The sequence below is a fragment of the Schistocerca piceifrons genome, chromosome 3, assembly GCF_021461385.2.
Source record: "Schistocerca piceifrons isolate TAMUIC-IGC-003096 chromosome 3, iqSchPice1.1, whole genome shotgun sequence".
Classification (NCBI taxonomy): Eukaryota; Metazoa; Arthropoda; class Insecta; order Orthoptera; family Acrididae; genus Schistocerca; species Schistocerca piceifrons.
Genome location: NC_060140.1, coordinates 321,931,469 through 321,950,281, shown reverse-complemented (window position 1 = coordinate 321,950,281; position 18,813 = coordinate 321,931,469). Strand labels below are relative to the sequence as shown.

The window sequence follows — 18,813 nt, the reverse complement described above, 5'->3', positions numbered from 1 at the left end:
ACGGTATGGAGGATATTCAAATAAGCATCCTGGTTCATGCTGACGGTAACCTAATAGAGCAGAAGCAATTAATGGTACAAAAACGACAAAAAAATTTCACGGAACAACCACCAGCCTCAACTACACCCTCCGCACCCTGCGGCTAAATGCTTAATCGGATCCTTGATCCACCCCATCCGTTGCATCATTTGGAAAGAGGATCGTCTAGCCACATTATGCGCCTCTATTGGGCTACCTTTCCACTGCGGTGACAGAAGTTATGGGATACTTGCCAATATCGTGTCGGACCTTCTTTCGCCCGACATACTGCAGGAACTCGGCGTGTCGTGGCCTCAAGAAGTCGTTGGAAGGCCCCTGCGGAAATAGTAAGCCATGCTGTCCCTATAACCAGTGGAGCATTTTGTGCTCGAATTGGCGTCTCGATTACGTCCCATAAATATTCGATAGTACTCAAGTAGAGAGATATGGATGGGCAAATCCAGAATGTTCTTCAAACCAGTTGAAAAGAATTGTAGACCGATGACATGACACATTGTCATCCATAAAACTACAATCGTTGTTTGGCTGCAAAAGTCCTCCAAGTAACAGAACATAACCAATTAGTTCAGGAGCCCAGGAAAGGCGATGTCGCGCTGTTAGCAAAGGTACTCTCGTTGGTCGTCTGTTGCCATGGCCCATTAACGCCAAATTTCGCCGCACAGTCCTAACGGATATGTTCGTTGTGCGTCCCACATTGATTTCTACGGTTATGTGACGCAGTGTCGCTTGGCTTTTAGCACTGACAGCTCTACGAAAACACTTCGGCTGTCGGCCACTGCGTTTACCGTGGTAAGAGGTAATGCTTGAAATGTGGTATTCTCGGCGCACCCTTGACACTATGGATCTCAAAATATTGAATTCCCTAACAAATTCCGAAACAGAATGTCCCATGCGTCTAGCTTCAACTACCATTTCACGTTAAAAGTCCGTTATTTCACGTCGTGCGACCATAACCACACTAGAAACTTTTTCACATGAATCATCTAAATGCAATTGACAGCTGTGCCAATGCACGGCCCTTTTATACCTTGCGTACGCGATACCGCCACCACCTATAAATGTGCATATCGCTATCCCATGACTTTGGTCACCTCTGTGTACGTTTCTGTGTTGTGTGACCACTGAAGGCGCAGAATGAACAGTGATCTTCTACGTGGTACATGACTTCATAGTCCACTGCATCCAGTTCAGTCCCCACTATTCGCTCTGAAACTGGGTGAGAAGGATATGCATTCACTGACAGAAACAGTTCCTGATGGGTTTGAAACAGACAGCCATTGAAAAGGATTGACACTTGTCTCCGGCCCCTGACGGTTATGATCCGTTTATGACCACTGACCGTAAGCTTTGCTACATGGCTACGAGCGGCGCGCCATTTATTGTAGACATAGTGGACATCCTGCGTTGATCTCGCTGAGGTTCGCGTCCACCTCAGTGAGTGCAGGAGTCTGCCATATAGCATGTGAAGCACTTAAAAATACTTTGCGGACTGTCAACCCATGCCCATCGAAGAGATATGTTGCATTGTAAATAAAATATTTAAATATTGTTTGTTCGAGCTTCGTAATGTATTACATTCCATATCTTACGTACCTATTTGAAGAACTATTTTCCCCAAATAGATTTCACAAGAAAGGAGGTGGAACAACGGTGGACAACCGCTGCTCTATATCACTTAATCGGCTCTTCTGAGGTAAAATATCCGAATCCTGCTTCATTCAGTGATATAACCTGTGCAAGTACGATTGACTATAGTACCAACTTACCCACATTTTAGACATTTTTGTCATTCATTCTAGTTTTTTTTGTGTCAAAAAATTGTTAATCCTGTATAGCAGGTAGGTCTTACATCGGCAGTTGATGGTCCTTTTACTACTGATGTTTTATACTGAACGTATTTTCTCAGCTTTTCCTAACATCTTTATTTTCTTTATTTCATTCCTCTTTTTACTCCTTACAAGCAGACAGAATATTGCAATATTTCGTGCATTCTTATTTACTTTTCTCAATGCAGATTATTTCAAATGAAAGTTTTTATACTTTAAATTTGTGAAAGTTGCGTTTTTTACAGAAGAATGTAGACATTATGATTCTGTCATTTTAGAATAACATAATGATAGATTACGATAATTTCTTGAGTCCTCTGCATTAGTAAAGCAGCAGCAGTTAGGCCCAAGCCTTCTTTTTCCCATTGCAGGTTCCCTGTAGTAGCTGACTCCTTGAATTTTTCAGTCATTTTGATATTATAGGCATTTCCGATGGGTACTGGCACACAATGATCTATGCAGAATGCTTGGCGAAGGACTAATGTATTTCCTTAGTGTACGTCTCTACTGCTCCTCTCTTCCGTTATACCTTTGGGTTTTCGAAGCAACTCCTTCCACTCTGTAGTGGTCATCTCGAATGGCCATTTTTAAAAGGTTATTCCCACTGATCTGAGGCGTGATGTTACATCTGCGAGCAAGAAATCTGTCCAGAGCTAAAAGACAGTAAATTTGAGATTCTACCAGCACTAAAGTCTACGCTGAGGAGCGTAAGAGAGGAGTTGATGATGTGGGAAGCGGTGATGTAACATTTCAATTATTTATTAAGTTTTTTTGGAGGGTCGCACTGGGATACTTCCAAGAATGAGAACATCATCTGAAAATAAAGTTATAATTATCATTGAAATGCTGATTCATTAATTATTACAATTAAAAAATGGGTGCAGACACAAGTTCTTAATCTGAATGGTTGATGTATTTGGTTATCTTAGCTGTGAAAGCTAGTAATATAGTAACTAGTTTAAAAAGAATGAACAAAATATGAGAAACCCATCACTTTGGCCAAAAAAATGCATGCATGTCCAAAACAACTTAGCATCGTAGAATAACACAGGCACTGCAATATCGTATTTACCTGCCGTACCGTTGTTGCAGTCGCTGGAGGTAGAGCAGGTGGCGGCGTCTTCGGTGATCGCTCCGGTGACGCAGCAGTTCGTCTCGCGCCGCCCCTCTGCAGAGAAGGGCCGCTCGGCGCCGGCGGTGGCGGCGCGCCGCAGGGACGTGGAGACGCCGGGCGCCGCCCCCGAGTCAGCGGCCCCCACCCGGCGCCGGCCGCAGCCCAGCAGCGACGCAGACCTGGCGGCCGTCGCGTTCGAGCCCACCTCGTACACCCGCCGCCGCCCCTCTCCGTCCGCCTCCAGCAGCGAGCTGTCCGGCGGCACCTACGAGGGCTCGTCTTCCAGCCGCAGGCGGCCCGCGGCCGCGCCGCCCACCGCCGCCCCCGCACCTGTCGCCGAGCCCCCTGCGCCTCCGCCGGAGCCGTCCACTACGACGACGACCACCACCACTACCACTACTACTACAGCGGCGCCCGCTCCGGAGACACCTTCTACTCAAGAAAGGGTAAGACTGCGCAGCACCGTTTCGTGCTGCCCACTTCCATTCTCATCCAGTAAAGTCGAAACTACACCTCGAGTTCCTCAACGAAGTGTGATAGGCCCTCTGCTGTTCATTATCTATACCAGGGCCGGCCACGCCGTGCCAAATTTCACGAGCGTGCGAAGATGGACCGACCAAGGCTCAGCCTTTATTGTCTTTAGAGAATGAGATTTTCACTCTGCAGCGGAGTGTGCGCTGATATGAAACTTCCTGGCAGATTAAAACTGTGTGCCGGACCGAGACTCGAACTCGGGACCTTTGCCTTTTGCGGGCAAGTGCTCTACCAGGTTCGCAGGAGAGCTTCTGAAAAGTTTGGAAGGTAGGAGACGAGGTACTGGCAGAAGTAAAGCTGTGAGGAGGGGGCGTGAGTCGTGCTTGGGTAGCTCAGTTGGTAAAAAAAAAAACGTTGGTAGAGCACTTGCCTGCGAAAGGCAAAGGTCCTGAGTTCGAGTCTCGGTCCGGCACACAGTTTTAATCTGCCAGGAAGTTTTTATTGTCTTTGCTCGTTCCTTCCCGGAAGGACTCGCTTTTCTTTCTGTTATTTTTTTTTTTTTGGGGGGGGGGGGGGAGTCATCACTCTTCTGACTGGTTTGATGCGGCCCGCCATGAATTCCTCTCTAGGCCAACGTCTTTATCTTAAAGTAGCACTTGCAACCTACGTTCTCAATTACTTGCTGGATCCATTCCAATCTCTCTCTTCCTCTAGTTTTTGCCCTTTACAGCTCCCTCTAGTACCATGGAAGTCATTCCCCCATTTCTTAACAGATGTCCTATCATCCCGTCGCTTCTCCTTATCAGTGTTATCCACATATTTGGAAATTTGTAGAGGAATAGGAGAGCAGAACAGCAGTAAACTGACACAGTATGCCATGCATCTTTAGTAAACCAAAAGGATTTGATTGCCCTCGCAAAGTTTGGTCAACTCTTAATCGCATCAGAACCAACTGTGGGAGATGCGCCGACTCCTTATACAGATGGGGTAAACTTCCTTCGGCCGCTTGCGACTGTGGCGCTGAGAGACAGACGGTCAAACAAATCGTGCAGGAATGCCCACTAAGGGCATATGAGGCTGACCCACAGGATTTCCTAATGGCGACCCAAGAGGCAATCGACTATATATTATCTAAGCTGGACGTTTGTTTGTGATTGCTCTTCTGTGAGTGTACATTTACAATTGGTGGTGTCCTTATATACAAACTGTTATTTATTGTTCTGTTTATACATATGTGATTTTTTTTAAAATCGTGTTGTTTCTGTAATTTTTACTGTGATGTTATGAGCCATACGCTAAATAAATAAATTGGAAATGTGTGATAAAAAATGGTTCAAATGGCTCTGAGCACTATGGGACTTAACTTCTGAGGTCATCAGTCCGCTAGAACTTAGAACTACTTAAACCTAACTAACCTAAGGACATCACACACATCCATGGCCGAAGCAGGATTCGAAGCTGCGACCGTAGCGGTCGCGCGGTTCCAGACTGAAGCTCCTAGAACCGCTCGGCTACTCCGGCCGACAGGCCCTAGTCACACGACATTTACAGTTATCCAGTTTTTCTGAAATTGTAATCGTTTGTTTGTCTGTAAACGTACATCACACCTACGGATTTCCGTATCATTAAGATAATTCCTTCGCTGTTCCTCGCACGGAGATTTCCAGAAGCGATTTCATACATTGGGCATCACACAAAAGCCATGTATTGTCATGGTTTACAACTAGAATTTGGAGGCGTGTATTGGAGCGATTTTTAGCTCCAAAGCTAGCTACCAAATAGCCAGGAATTCAGGATTAGTCTCTCGGAGTAATTGGCCATTTCCTCTCCACAATAGGAGTCATCAACTGGACGTGAACATGAAAAGTGACTCCATTTGCAGAATTTTTGTCATAAACAACGAAGAAAAGATCAACAAAGTGACGAAGAGTATGCACCAAAAGAGGCATTCGAGAAGAGACAATCTTATTGTTGTGCAGAGTGTAAAGTTTCTTTCTGTGTAGCACTATGTTCTAAAATGCTTCACACAAAAATTATCTGCAATTATGTGGAAATGAAACACCAGTCTCTTCTGTAACACAGTTTATTTGATACTAATCCACTTTAGTTTTCAGAATGAGATTTTCACTCTGCAGCGGAGTGTGCGCTGATATGAAGGCAAAGGTGCGCTGATATGAAGGCAAAGGTCCCGAGTTCGAGTCTCGGTCCGGCACACAGTTTTAATCTGCCAGGAAGTTTCACTTTAGTTTTGTTCCATAAACGAAAATCAACAGATAAATGTCTTAATGAGTGGGAAAGTCACGCGATGCGATTGTGACGGCCAGTCAATTTATCCAACTGAGACAGAGGAGCGCACCCGAAGAATACCTGGTTAAGATTATGCTTATCCATTACGGATATTTTAGAACCGTGACTGTTTATTGCATGTAAGTAAGTTATACAAAACTGCAACCAGTCACTTTTTTGAATAATTTTGTTTTATTCCATGAACCGGTTTTCGAACCTTTTCAGGATCATCTTCAGATGGTTTTAGTAAGTTACATCATTATTGCTAACTGGGTGCTGGCACTATGAAAAACGGGTGGAACACGCTTTAATGAATCGCCATGACTATATCTGTCGATATGGATGTAAATTTAGTTTTTTACTTACTGCGACAGTATAGGCGGCTTTCTTCGGTTAGTGTCCATCTCTCTGTCTCCATTTTGACGTCCAGTTGTTATATCGCTACACACACTTCCACACAAACTATATTAATTTACAATATAGTTTGTGTGGACGTGTGTGTAGTGATATAACAACTGGACATCAAAATGGAGGGAGACAGATGGACAGTAACCGAAAACAGCCGCCTATACTGTCGCTGTAAGTAAAAAACTAAATTTACATCCGTATCGACAGATAAGCTATAGTCATGGCGGTACATTAAAGTGTGTTCCATCTTTTTGTCATAGAGCCAGCACCCAGCATTATGCTAGCAATAATGATATAACTTCCTGAAACTATCTGAAGATGAACCTGAAAATGTTCGAAAACCGGTTCATGGAATAAAACAAAATTATTCAAAAAAGTGACTGGTTGCAGTTTTATATAACTTACTTACCTGGTTAAGAGATTGATTATGGGTACTAGTGTCTCTATCAGGCTTAATTAGCAGGTAGAGGATATGGAATAAGATCCCAGATATGTGAGTGGCTTGAGGACTTCTTGCGTAACATAACCCAGTATGTTATCCTCGACGGCGAGTATTCATCAGAGACAAGGGTATCACCAGGAACGCGCCAGGGAAATGTGATAGGACTGTTGTTCTGTATGTACATAAATGATTTGGCGGACATGGTGGGCAGCGATCTGCTGTTGTTTTCTGATGATGCTGTGCTGTACGGTAAGGTGTCGAAGTTCAGTGACTGTAAGAGGGTACAAGATGACTTACACAAAATTCTTAGTTAGTGTGAGGAATGGCAGTTAGATCTAAATGTGGAAAAATGTAAGTTAATGCAGATGAATAGCAAAAACAAACACGTAAGATCGGATACAGAATTGGGAGTGTCCTGCTTAACACAGTCACGTTGATAAAATATTTGGGCGTAACGTTGCAAAGCGATATGAAATGGGACGAGCATCTAAGGATTAAAGTAGGGAAGGCAAATGGGAGAATTTTAGGAAAGTGTGGTTAATCTGTAAAGGTGTAAGGTGCCAGGACATGGGCACTTACACGTTAGCTTACCAACATTAGTATTAATAATAAAGGGACTGGCAAGGGCATCAGATCATGACTCTATTGAATTATGGTAAATATGAGGCACTCTCGAGCAGTATTCCCTGCATGTCTGCATGATTAAGTCACTAACTTAAATCGTTGGTGAAAAGTGTCGGAAGTTGAGAATTATGGAATATAGTCTGCAGCTGGCCGTAGCTCGCCGGGCCGCCGTGGGCGGCAGGTAGCGGTCACCGGAAACGCGGGACTGTACGGCGCTTTTGGGGATAGACCGGCATCCGGAGCCACCTGTGCTGGGCAACACGTGGCGAAGACGGGAATTTCGTTTGCCTAGGGGCGTTATGACCTACTCGATCATTGGGTAGATCTCAGAAATGTCGTTGGAGGGATTTCGGCGATGATAGAACGTTCGACATTGGCCGAAACTGAGTATTCTTCCGCCGCGTTTTCGTACGCGTGGGAGACGGGAGAATCGTGGAGAGAGTAGACTTCGCCTTCAGCCATCGAGTGGTACGAACTTGGAGACGGCGTCTTGGCCATCGTCTTCGAAGGGAAATATACGGTCTGTATCGCAGCACTGCACCAACGCGTGTTCCGTGCAGAGTTCTGCGGTTAGAGCTCTTTGTGTGCTCAGAAGCGAGATTTTCACCAACGCTTAACCACTTCCAACGAATTACCTAATATTCTTGATCTGGTAGTTATCCTTGCGAGGTGCCGAGTATTTATCAACGCAGCTGCCGGTAATAGGGGCGCGTAATTGCAAATTATTAATGCGCCATTCTCAGGTGTGTATGGGTGGACAAAGAAATTCACATTTTTTTGTAAATTTTGTCAGTTGTGGGGGATATCAAATTAAAATGCCAATATTACAGTCGAACTATCGACTTCATTGTAGCTAGCATTTACCCTGTCCCAGTAAGCTTTACATGTACTCTAGTCAGTGCACATCTTGCCCAGACGGGAAGGAAAGAAGGTTTGCGGTCTTCTGTGTCAGCGACGGACAAATATGCTTACAAAGGAGTTCGCATATAGGACGCTGGTGCGACCTACTCTCGAGTACTGCTCGAGTGTTTGGCATGCGTACCAGGTTCAAAATGGCTCTGAGCACTACGCGACTTAACTTCTGAGGTTATCAGTCGCCTAGAACTTAGAACTAATTAAACCTAACTAACGTAAGGACATCACACACATCCAAGCCCGAGGCAGGATTCGAACCTGCGACCGTAGCGGTTGCTCGGCTCCAGACTGTAGCGCCTAGAACCGCACGACCACACTGGCCGGCGGTGCCAGGAATACGTCAAAGCAATCCAGAGCTACATTTGTTACCAGTAGGTTCGAACAACACACAAGCATTACAAAGATGCTTCGGGAACTTAAAAGGGAATCCCTGAAAGGAAAGCAACGTTCTTTTCATGGAATCCTGTTGAGAAATTTTGGAGAAGCGGTGTCTGAAACTGACTGGAGAACGATTCTACTGGCTACTGCCAACAAAATTTCGCGTAAGAAGCACGAATATACGATAAGTTAGAGCTCATACGGAGCCATAAAGACAGTAGTTTTTTCCCTCACTCTATTTATGAGTGGAACAGGAAAGGAAATGAGTAATAGTGGTACAGGGTACTCTCCGCCACGCACCGTACGGTGGCTTGCGGAATATCTACGTAGATATACACTACTAGTCATTAAAATTGCTACACCACGAAGACGCAAAATTTAACCGACAGGAAGAAGATGCTGTGATATGCAAATGATTAGCTTTTCAGAGCATTCACACAAGATTGGCGCTGGTGGAGACACCTACAAAGGGATGACATGAGGAAAGTTTCCAGCCCATTTCTCATACACAAACAGCAGTTGACCGTCGTTGCCTGGTGAAACGTTGTTGTGATGCCTCGTGTAAGGAGGAGAAATGCGTACCATCACGTTTCCGACTTTGATAATTGTCGGATTGTAGCCTATAACGATTGCGGTTTATCGTATCGCGACACTGCTGCTCGCGTTGGTCGAGATCCAATTACTGTTAGCAGAATATGGAATCGGTGGGTTCAGGAGGGTAATACGGAACACCGTGCTGGACCCCAACGGCCTCGTATCACTAGCAGTCGAGATGACAGGCATCTTATCCGCATGGCTGTAACGGATCGTGCAGCCGCACCTCGATCCCTAAGTGAACAAATGGGGACGTTTGCAAGACAACAACCATCTGCACGAACAGTTCGACGACGTTTGCAGCAGCATGGACTATCAGCTCGGGGACCATGGCTGCGGTTACCCTTGACGCTGCATCACAGACAGGAGCGCCTGCGATGGTGTACTCAACGACGAACCTGGGTGCACGAATGGCAAAACGTCATTTTTTCGGATGAATCCAGGTTCTGTTTACAGCGTCATGATGGTCGCATCCGTGTTTGGCGACATCGCAGTGAACGCACATTGGAAGCGTGTATTCGTCATCGCCGTACTGGCGTATCACCCGGCGTGATGGTACGGAGTGCCATTGGTTGCACGCCTCGGTCACGTCTTGTTCGCATTGACGGCACTTTGAACAGTGGACGTTACATTTCAGATGTGTTACGACCCGTGGCTCTAACCTTCATTCGATCCCTGCGAAACCCTACATTTCAGCAGGATAATGCACGACCGCATGTTGCAGGTCCTCTACGGGTCTTTCTGGGTACAGAAAATGTTCGACTGCTGCCCTGGCCAGCACATTCTCCATATCTCTCACCAACTGAAAACGTCTGGTCAATGGTGGCCGAGCAACTGGCTCGTCACAATACGCCAGTCACTACTCTTGTTGAACTGTGGTATCGTGTTGAAGCTGCATGGGCAGCTGCACCTGTACACGCCATCCATGCTCTGTTTGACTCAATGCCCAGGCGTATCAAGGCCGTTATTACGTCCAGAGGTGGTTGTTCTGGGTACTGATTTCTCAGGATCTATGCCACCAAATTGCGTGAAAATGCAATCACATGTCAGTTCTAGTATAATATATTTGTCCAATGGATACCCGCTTATCATCTGCATTTCTTCTTGCTGTAGCAATTTTAATGACTAGTAGTGTAGAATCGTCTGCTTGCCTGGAATGACCACCGTGTACCCTGCAGGTGGTACCTCCGAGATTCGACACCGGCCGCAGACGCGGCGGCGGCGGCAGCGTGGCTGAGCCAGAGGCGACGTTCGGCCCCAGACAGCGAGGCGGCGGTGGCGGCGGCGGCAGCAGCAGTCGCAGGTCCGGGGGCGGCAGCTCGCGCCGCGGGGGCGTGTCCTTCCAGGAAAGCGAGGCTGCCGCCAGCCTCAGCCGTGACCGCGCCCGCGGCAGCTGCCGGGAGCAACTCGTCACTACGCCCAGGTATCCTACTCCCGACTCGTATTTCTTAGAGAGCTATTCGTCGTACAAACGGAATGTTTCTACATATTATTGTAACAGAAAATTTTTAATGCAAATGTTTTGGGTCAGCAGTCATCTGGCTGCTTTGACTTGCTGATCTCTTCATTTCACGGGAATTCTTGTTGTTGTTGTTGTTGTGGTCTTCAGTCCAGAGACTGGTTTGATGCAGCTCTCCCTCTACGATTTTTACCCTCCACGCTGCCCTCCAGTACCAAATTTGTGATCCCTTGATGCCTCAGAACATGTTCTACCAACCGATCCCTTCTTCTAGTCAAGTTGTGCCACAAACTCCTCTTCTCCCCACTTCTAGTCAATACCTCCTCATTAGTTATGTGATCTACCCTCGTAATCTTCAGCATTCTTCTGTAGCACCACATTTCGAAAGCTTCTGTTCTCTTATTGTCCAAACTATTTATCGTCCATGTTTCACTTCCATACATGGCTACACTCCATACAAATATTTTCAGAAACGACTTCCTAACACTTAAATCTATACTCGATGTTAATAAATTTCTCTTCTTCAGAAACGCTTTCCTTGCCATTGCCAGTCTACATTTCATATCCTCTCTACTTCGACCATCATCAGTTATTTTGCTCCCCAAATAGCAAAACTCCTTCACTACTTTAAGTGTCTCATTTTCTAATCTAATTCCCTCAGCATCGCCCGACTTAATTCGACTACATTCCATTATCCTTGTTTTGCTTTTGTTGATCTTCATCTTATATCCTCCTTTCAAGACACTGTCCATTCCATTCAGCTGCTGTTCCAGATCCTTTGCTGTCTCCGACAGAATTACAATGTCATCGGTGAACCTCAAAGTTTTTATTTCTTCTCCATGGATTTTAATACCTACCTCGAATTTTTCTTTTGTTTCCTTTACTGCTTGCTCAATATACAGATTGAATAACATCGGGGAGAGGCTACAACCCTGTCTCACTCCCTTCCCAACCACTGCTTCCCTTTCATGTCCCTCGACTTTTATAACTTACGAGGGATAAACACGAAATTTTACTGTTGCATAGATCAGTTCTCTATCCTCTCTATTTTGAAATTAATTCCAAGCAGCTCTATTTCATTATGTTCGTTTATTATGATCGATTTCGAAGGAAGAAAGAAAGGAAATTAAGAGCATAACATCCTGTCGGCCAGCGAGGCCATTAGAGACCGAACACAAGGTCGAATTACAAAAGAATGGTCAAGTAAATCGGCCATGCCCTTTTCAAAGGAATCATCCTGGCATTGCCTGGAGCAATTTAGGGAAATCGCGGAAAACCTAAATCTGGATGGCCGTACGCGGATTTGAAGTGCCGTCCTCCCGAATGTGAGTTCAGTGTGCAAACCACTGTGCCATCTTGCTCGGTGACCGATCAGGCACGTGCCGTGACAATCAGATTACCGCACACCAGCAATATATACAGGGTGATTCTGTAATGATGGTACAAACTCTCATGTGTGATGGAGAAGAGTTGTGAAACGAAAGAGTCGAAAGATATAAGCGAAAATTTTTTTGATACCTCTAGCAATGGACTTCTTCGACAGCAAGCTCTTTGCCTTTCATATTCTGGGAGAACGTAATTGGACCAAAACAAGAGAAAATTATCTAGTAAACATGGGCTGTAAAGTACGTACCTTAAGAGCTGTAAGCACTTGTTCAGTAGAAGAGACGTGTTTCACAATAGAAGTGATGAAGAAGTGCCCATGGCTGTTTAGGTATGAAGTTCGGAGCACCTATTTACTGGACTCTTTTTATTCTTTTGGTCCACACCGCATCCTCTCAAAATATGCAAAGCAAAGCTTTTCCACTGTGAAAGGTATCAGAACGATGTGCGTTTATTCTCGACACGGTCATTTCCAGACCAGGGTCCCTTACCTCAAATTGGTACATTTACTCTTCTCCATTAACCCTCAAACTTCGTAACATCATCATGGAATCACTCTGTACATCTTGACAAGCATAGAACTGTCAACATCAAAACATCAAGTTGAACAATATAGTGGTTACGTCGGGATGGGTTAGCATTTGGATGGGTGACCATCCGGTCTACCGAGCGCTGTTGGCAAGCGGGGTGCACTCAGCCCTTGTGAGGTAAACTGAGCAGCTACTTGATTGAGAAGTAGGGGCTCCGGTCTCGGAAACTGACATACGGCTGGGAGAGCGGTGTGCTGACCACACGCCTCTCCATTTGCGGATCCAGTGACGCCTATGGGCTGAGGATGACACCGCGGCCGGTCGGTATCGTTGGGCCTTCACGGCCTGTTCGGGAGGAGTTTATTTTTTTTTTTTAAATAAACAGGAACAGGTATACATGTGTAGCTGCAGAGTAACTAGCAACACAACAGGCAAAAACGGCTATTGTCCGTTACGTCGGAGCTACACATGTAGACTTGGATATTTTGTATCCATGATAGTGTTCGACTTGGTCTTTCGGTTAATGTTGCCAATTCCATAATTGTGAAGATATAGGTACTTTGTGGTTGTGCGGCTATTTGGATGTCACGAGATGTACCTGACGTGGATCCATCAGAGCTTCGAAATAAACATCATCAAATATAGCTGTTTGGAATAAATTTCAAACTAAAGAGTATAAACAGTTGTTCTACGCAACAATACTACATCGGCTGAAGCCCGCATCTCGTCAGAAAATGGAACAAGAAAAACCATAAAGTTTTATTTACCACTTAGAAAAAAAGGAAGTACCCTAACTAACTTTTTGTTTATTTGTACGTATATGTCTTGAGTCCCAGTATACACTGTAATTTCCACACCACAGTACTGTAACACACTTTTAGAGGAACCAAAATAAAATGGAGCACCCCATCTCCACTTATCAGTGGGCTGCGCGGAAATTTCAATGTGAACCATGACTGCAGGCAAATATACATTCCCGGAAAAAAATTACTACACCCCGTCAGGCAGACCGTTCGCCGGGTGCCGGTCTTTCAATCTGACGCCACTTCGGCGACCTGCAGTCGATGAGTATGATAATGGTTTCAGCGTCGTCCTTCAACAAATAGCGGTAGTGACGTAGCTACTAGAACGCCACCTGTGTCTACTCTGTAATAGAGAATGGACACAGCTCAGAGTGGCGCAGCCGTGTGAAGGAGGCAGACAACCATGCCACGGACACACGCTGGTGCTTGCTAAAACCAAGTGAGCGAGTTTGAAAGGGGTCAAATTGCGTCGTTCCGAGTGGCGGGATGGCCCTTTCGAAGAATTGCCACTCAAGCTGGACGTGCTGCGTCAGTTGTGCAGTGATGCTGGTAGTGGCCACGTGAACATTCTTACGCTCGTCGACGAGATTCTGGACGTCCACGTGGCACAGACATCCCCTCAGGATGGTGGTACTGTAAGGGCAGCAGTGGCAGATCGTACAGCTACCACAGCACAGATAAGAGGGCTTGTGAGCACAGACGTGTCAACACGAACTGCTGCGAACCGGTTATTAGCAGTGGGGACTACGGGCACGAACACCTGTAGCCCGTCTTCCACTCACGTCCCAGCATCCACGTGCACGGCTCTATTGGTGCCGTCAGAGGATCACTTGGAAGATGGTATGGCGCGCTGTGGTCTTCAGCGATTAAAGCAGATTCTGCCTGCATAGAGTTGATAGTCGTTTGCGTGTACATCATAGATCTGGAGAGCATGTCTCGTAGACTGAATTCGTTCAAGACATACTGACCCCACTCCAGGCCTTACGGTCTGGGCTGCGATAAGCTACAACTCGCGTTCACCTTTGATGTTTATAGAGGAGACGCGAGCCAGCATTCGGTATGTACAGATTGTTGTTAGATCTGTTCATTGCCTTCTTTGCAGCAGAAAGGTGACGTGTTGTTCCAACAGGATAATGCTCGCCCACACACTGTCCGAGAAACTCAACGTGCCCTGCACGACGTGCAGCAACTTCCCTGGGCAACGCGATGCCAGGATTTGTCTCCAATCGAGAATCGAATGGAATGTGATGGAACGAGAAGTGACTCGTGCGACTCGTCAAGCAAAAACTGTTACATAACAGCGTGAACTGGCCGAGCAGGCTAGGCAGAACGTATCCCACAACAGTATTCGCCACATGTACGATCGACAGGATGCCGAATCAGCCCCTGGAGGGTACACCACGTACTAATATGGGTGTTTCAGCATGGTCGATAGCTGGTACCTCAGAACCGCTTGTGCTATTGATCTTTAAATGCAATCATTTCATGTACTCCTTATGCACTGTTACAACAACAGATTTTGAGTGAATTGGAAATCTGTGAAGGAGTGTATTAATTTTTGCCGGCAGTTTATGCGCAAACAAACAAAATAACAATAATTATTGTGATCGTTATTACCTTTTTGGACATGTAGTTTTTTATGGAACTAAACAGAGGGCTGTTTCCTTTTATGCCACATGCGTTTCGCTTTCTTTTATTTAAGAAGCATCATCGGTATGGATTCCATGGGACCTTGTTATTCCATAGAAACAACAAACGTTTTTAAATAAGACTCAGTGAAAGTGAAGTGTTTAGATGAAATGTGCTCACAAACGCCGAAAATCGGATATACTGGTGTAAGCAGGACCATATTCCAAGGCGATGCCTCTGTGATAACGAAACCCCATAAAACACCACTGTTGACGCTTCGCAAATGGAGGGAAGCGATGCGAGTATGACAAAAACAAAAAGCCTTTTACTTGGTTGCAAAGACCATACCTCCAATAATGATAATAATAATAACCATAGTAGAAGCAACTAAGGAACTACAGAAACATAAATACACTAAACTCTTCGCTAATCCGGCCATTCCTTGCATTTGTGGGTGCCGGATTAGCGGAAGTGCCAGGTTACTGAGTGAGTTTTAATTTAGTGTAAATGTATAGGCATTGTACTTTATTAAATCCAGAAGTAATTTGATTTTTCATAAAAAAACTTAGTCCTTGAGCGTGTACATATACAATAATATCACTGACTATGAAACTTGTTCCAACTTTCTGTTTGTCGCAATGCTAATGCGCGACGGCAGTACGCTTAATCATACAACGGTACAAGCATTACTTCGGTACTGCATGTTTCTTACTGTTGCCTAATGTACTCCAGGAAGATGTGTGCATGTTCAGCATCAGCAGTGTGAGATGTCTTCTTGTTCTTTCCTTCTGTGTCCTCTTCTTCGTCACTTTCATCGTAACTTTCCTGTACGCTTTTGATTATCTCGTCGTCTGTTAAAGTTGCTAGTCCAACACTGTACTCAGCAGTAATGGCTTTCTGCGAAGAACCTCATTTCTTCTTATCTCTAATTTCGAGTTTCTGCTTGAAGTCTAGCATAACGTGTCTCCTTTTAGAAGGCTTGATACTGAACTGTAAAGAAAGCCATAAATTTAAACATATGTAACATTGTTTAACGTCGTCATTAATTAACAACTTTGATGCACACAAGAATTCATTATTGTATGCGTCATTTCTGCTTCAACGACTAGAAGTTTGAGGCCAGACTACTCAGCGCCGGATTAGCGAGAGTTTAGTATAGAAAGAAATAAAAAATTAATTATGTAAGTTTATTTTTACGAGGTTATAATCAAAGCTTAATCATTAGCCCTCGTGCACCCTGCGTCCTCTTTTTTTTCTTGGTTATATTCCAATCTCTCTTTCCCATACAGTTTACGCTTACTGTGGTTCCCTCTACTATTGCGGAAGTTATGTCTTATATCCCACCACATCCTATCCATTCTTCTAATCATTGTTTTCCACATATTCCTTTCCTCGAAGAAACACTTCATTACTTATCAGTTCACTTAATTTTTCCAACTTCCTTCTGTAACATCGCATCTCAAACGCACCGATTATCTTCTTTTCCGGTTTTTCCAACAGTCTATTATTCACTTCTATACAATGCTGTGCTGTAGAACTACATTCTTAGAAATTTCATCCTCAAATTAGGAACTAAGTTTGATTCTTGCGAACATCTTTTAGTGAGGAACCCTCTCTTTGCCTTTGCTGGTCTGCTTTTTATATACCCGTTGCTTCGTCCGTCATGCCTTATTTTCCTTCCAGTACAGGCTGCCCAGTTTTGATAAGTTTATCGATAATCTCATTTCTGCTACACGTTACTACTTTCATCTTTTGTGTACTCTGTTCACATTCTGTGCCCATTACACTGTTTATGTCCGCAGCTCGAGGTCTCGCGGTAGCCTTCTCGCTTCCCGAGCAAGGGGTCCCGGGTTCGATACCCGAGGGTTAGGGATTTTCACCTGCCACGAGATGACTGGGTGTTATTGTGTCGTCTTCATCATCATCATTCATCCCCATTACGGTCGGAGGAAGGCAATGGCAAACCACCTCCGCTAGGACCTTGCCTAGTACAGCGGTGCGGGTCACCGCATCGTCCCCTACGCTCTGTCGAGGAGTATGGGACTTCATCATCATCACACTGTTTATGACAAGCAAGGTCATGTAATTTCTGCTTTCACCGAAGATTGCAAAGTTGCCAGCGAATCTCAACTCTGATGTCATTTTACCCTTCGTTGCATTTTCTGTACTCGACGCTGTCACATGGAGCCGTTACTTCTTGGAGTTCGTTCGTCTATCGTCGGATTCAGCTTGCATGATGGACGGAAGAGTTCCGTGTTTCAAGGTGACCAGAGTGCTGCGCGTGCCCCTACAGGTCGACCGCTGCGCGAGGGCGTGGCTCGTCAAGGACCACAGGCAGCTCGACCACCTCAACAACGACGACCACGACGACAACCACGACCACGGAGGCCCCCCTGCTCACCAACCCGGACACGGAGGTCGCGCCCGAATTTAATGGGTGAGCCACTTCAAATTCTACGCTCCAATTTGCTTTTTTGGTTTAGTTATTAGCTAGAGACATTCACCGACCTTGCACAGGTAGCGCTTAAGTATCTACGGCCGGACTGGTTGTCTGGCGTAGTAGTAACAAATCATATGGACAAACGTGCCTCGTGAATCAGTCAGTGAAAACAGTATCAAAATCCCTCTATCCAGAGACAGCAGAGTGGACCAAAATAAGAAAAAAGTATCTAGCAAACATGGGCTCTAAAATGCATACCTTAAGAGTTACGGGCACTTGTTCAGTAGAAGAGATGTGTTTGGCGGTATCAAAAATGAACACGTTCTCATAGCTCTTAAGTCATGTGTATCAAAATTCCTACATTCATACGTGGCAGTATAGATCAAAACAAGAAAAAACAGTCTAGTAAACACGGACTCTAAAATATGTCCCTTAAGAGCTATGGGCACTTGTTCAGTAGCTGAGATGTGTTTCACAGTATCGAAGATGAACGAGTGCTTGTAGCTCTTAAGGTATGTACAGAACTGGTACATGTATTCCTGTAAAACAGAAGTGATTTCTGGCTTTCCCCAAAGTAGTGTTATAGACCCTCTGCTGTTCCTTATGTATTTAAACGATTTAGGAGACAATCTGAGCAGCCGTCTTAGATTGATTACAGATGATGCTGTCGTTTATCGTCTGGTAAACTCATCAGAAGATGAAAAGAAATTGCAAAATGATTTAGAAAAGATATCTGAATGGTGCGCCGGCCGGTGTGACCGACCGGTTCTAGGCGCTTCAGTCCGGAACCGTGCAACCGCTACGGTCGCAGGTTCGAATCCTGCCTCGGGCATGGATGTGTGTGATGTCCTTAGGTTAGTTAGGTTTAAGTAGTTCTAAGTTCTAGGGGACTGATGACCTCAGATGTTAAGTTCCATAGTACTTAGGGCCATTTGAACCATTTGAATGGTGCGAAAATTGGCAATTGACCGTAAAAAATGAATAGTGTGAGGTCATCCACATGAGTGATAAAAGGAATCCGTTTTACAATTGCGAACAATTTCAGTTGGGAAGAACACATAGAAAACATTATGGGGAAGGCAAACCAAAGACCGTGTTTTATTGATAGAATACTTAGAAAACATAACGGATCTACTAAAGAGACTGCCTACACTACGTTTGTCCGCCCTCTTTTGGAGTATCCTTACCAGATAGGATTAACGGAATACATCGAGAAAGTTCAAAGAAGAGTAGCACGTTTTGTAATATCGCGAAATAGGGGAGACAGTGTCACGGACATGATGCAGGATTTGGGGTGGATATTATTGAAACAAAGTCGTTTTTCGTTGCGGCGGAATGTTCTCACGGAGTTTCAATCACCAACTCTCTTATCCGAATGCGAAAATATTTTGTTGATGTAACAGACCTACATAGGGAGAAACGATCATCATAGTAAAATAAGGGAAATCAGAGCTCGCACGGAAAGATAC

The 18,813-nt window shown here is 45.0% G+C and overlaps 1 protein-coding gene across 1 annotated transcript in view; it reads left to right on the top strand.

The window, feature by feature from the left end:
* LOC124788137 (mucin-5AC-like) overlaps positions 1 to 18,813 on the top strand; it is a 329,966-nt gene that overhangs the window by 255,880 nt on the left and 55,273 nt on the right. The window contains exons 4-6 of the mRNA XM_047255279.1: positions 2,958 to 3,425; positions 10,279 to 10,523; positions 17,198 to 17,341. Of these exons, the coding sequence (XP_047111235.1) occupies positions 2,958 to 3,425; positions 10,279 to 10,523; positions 17,198 to 17,341 (857 nt within the window). The remainder of the gene's footprint in view (positions 1 to 2,957; positions 3,426 to 10,278; positions 10,524 to 17,197; positions 17,342 to 18,813) is intronic.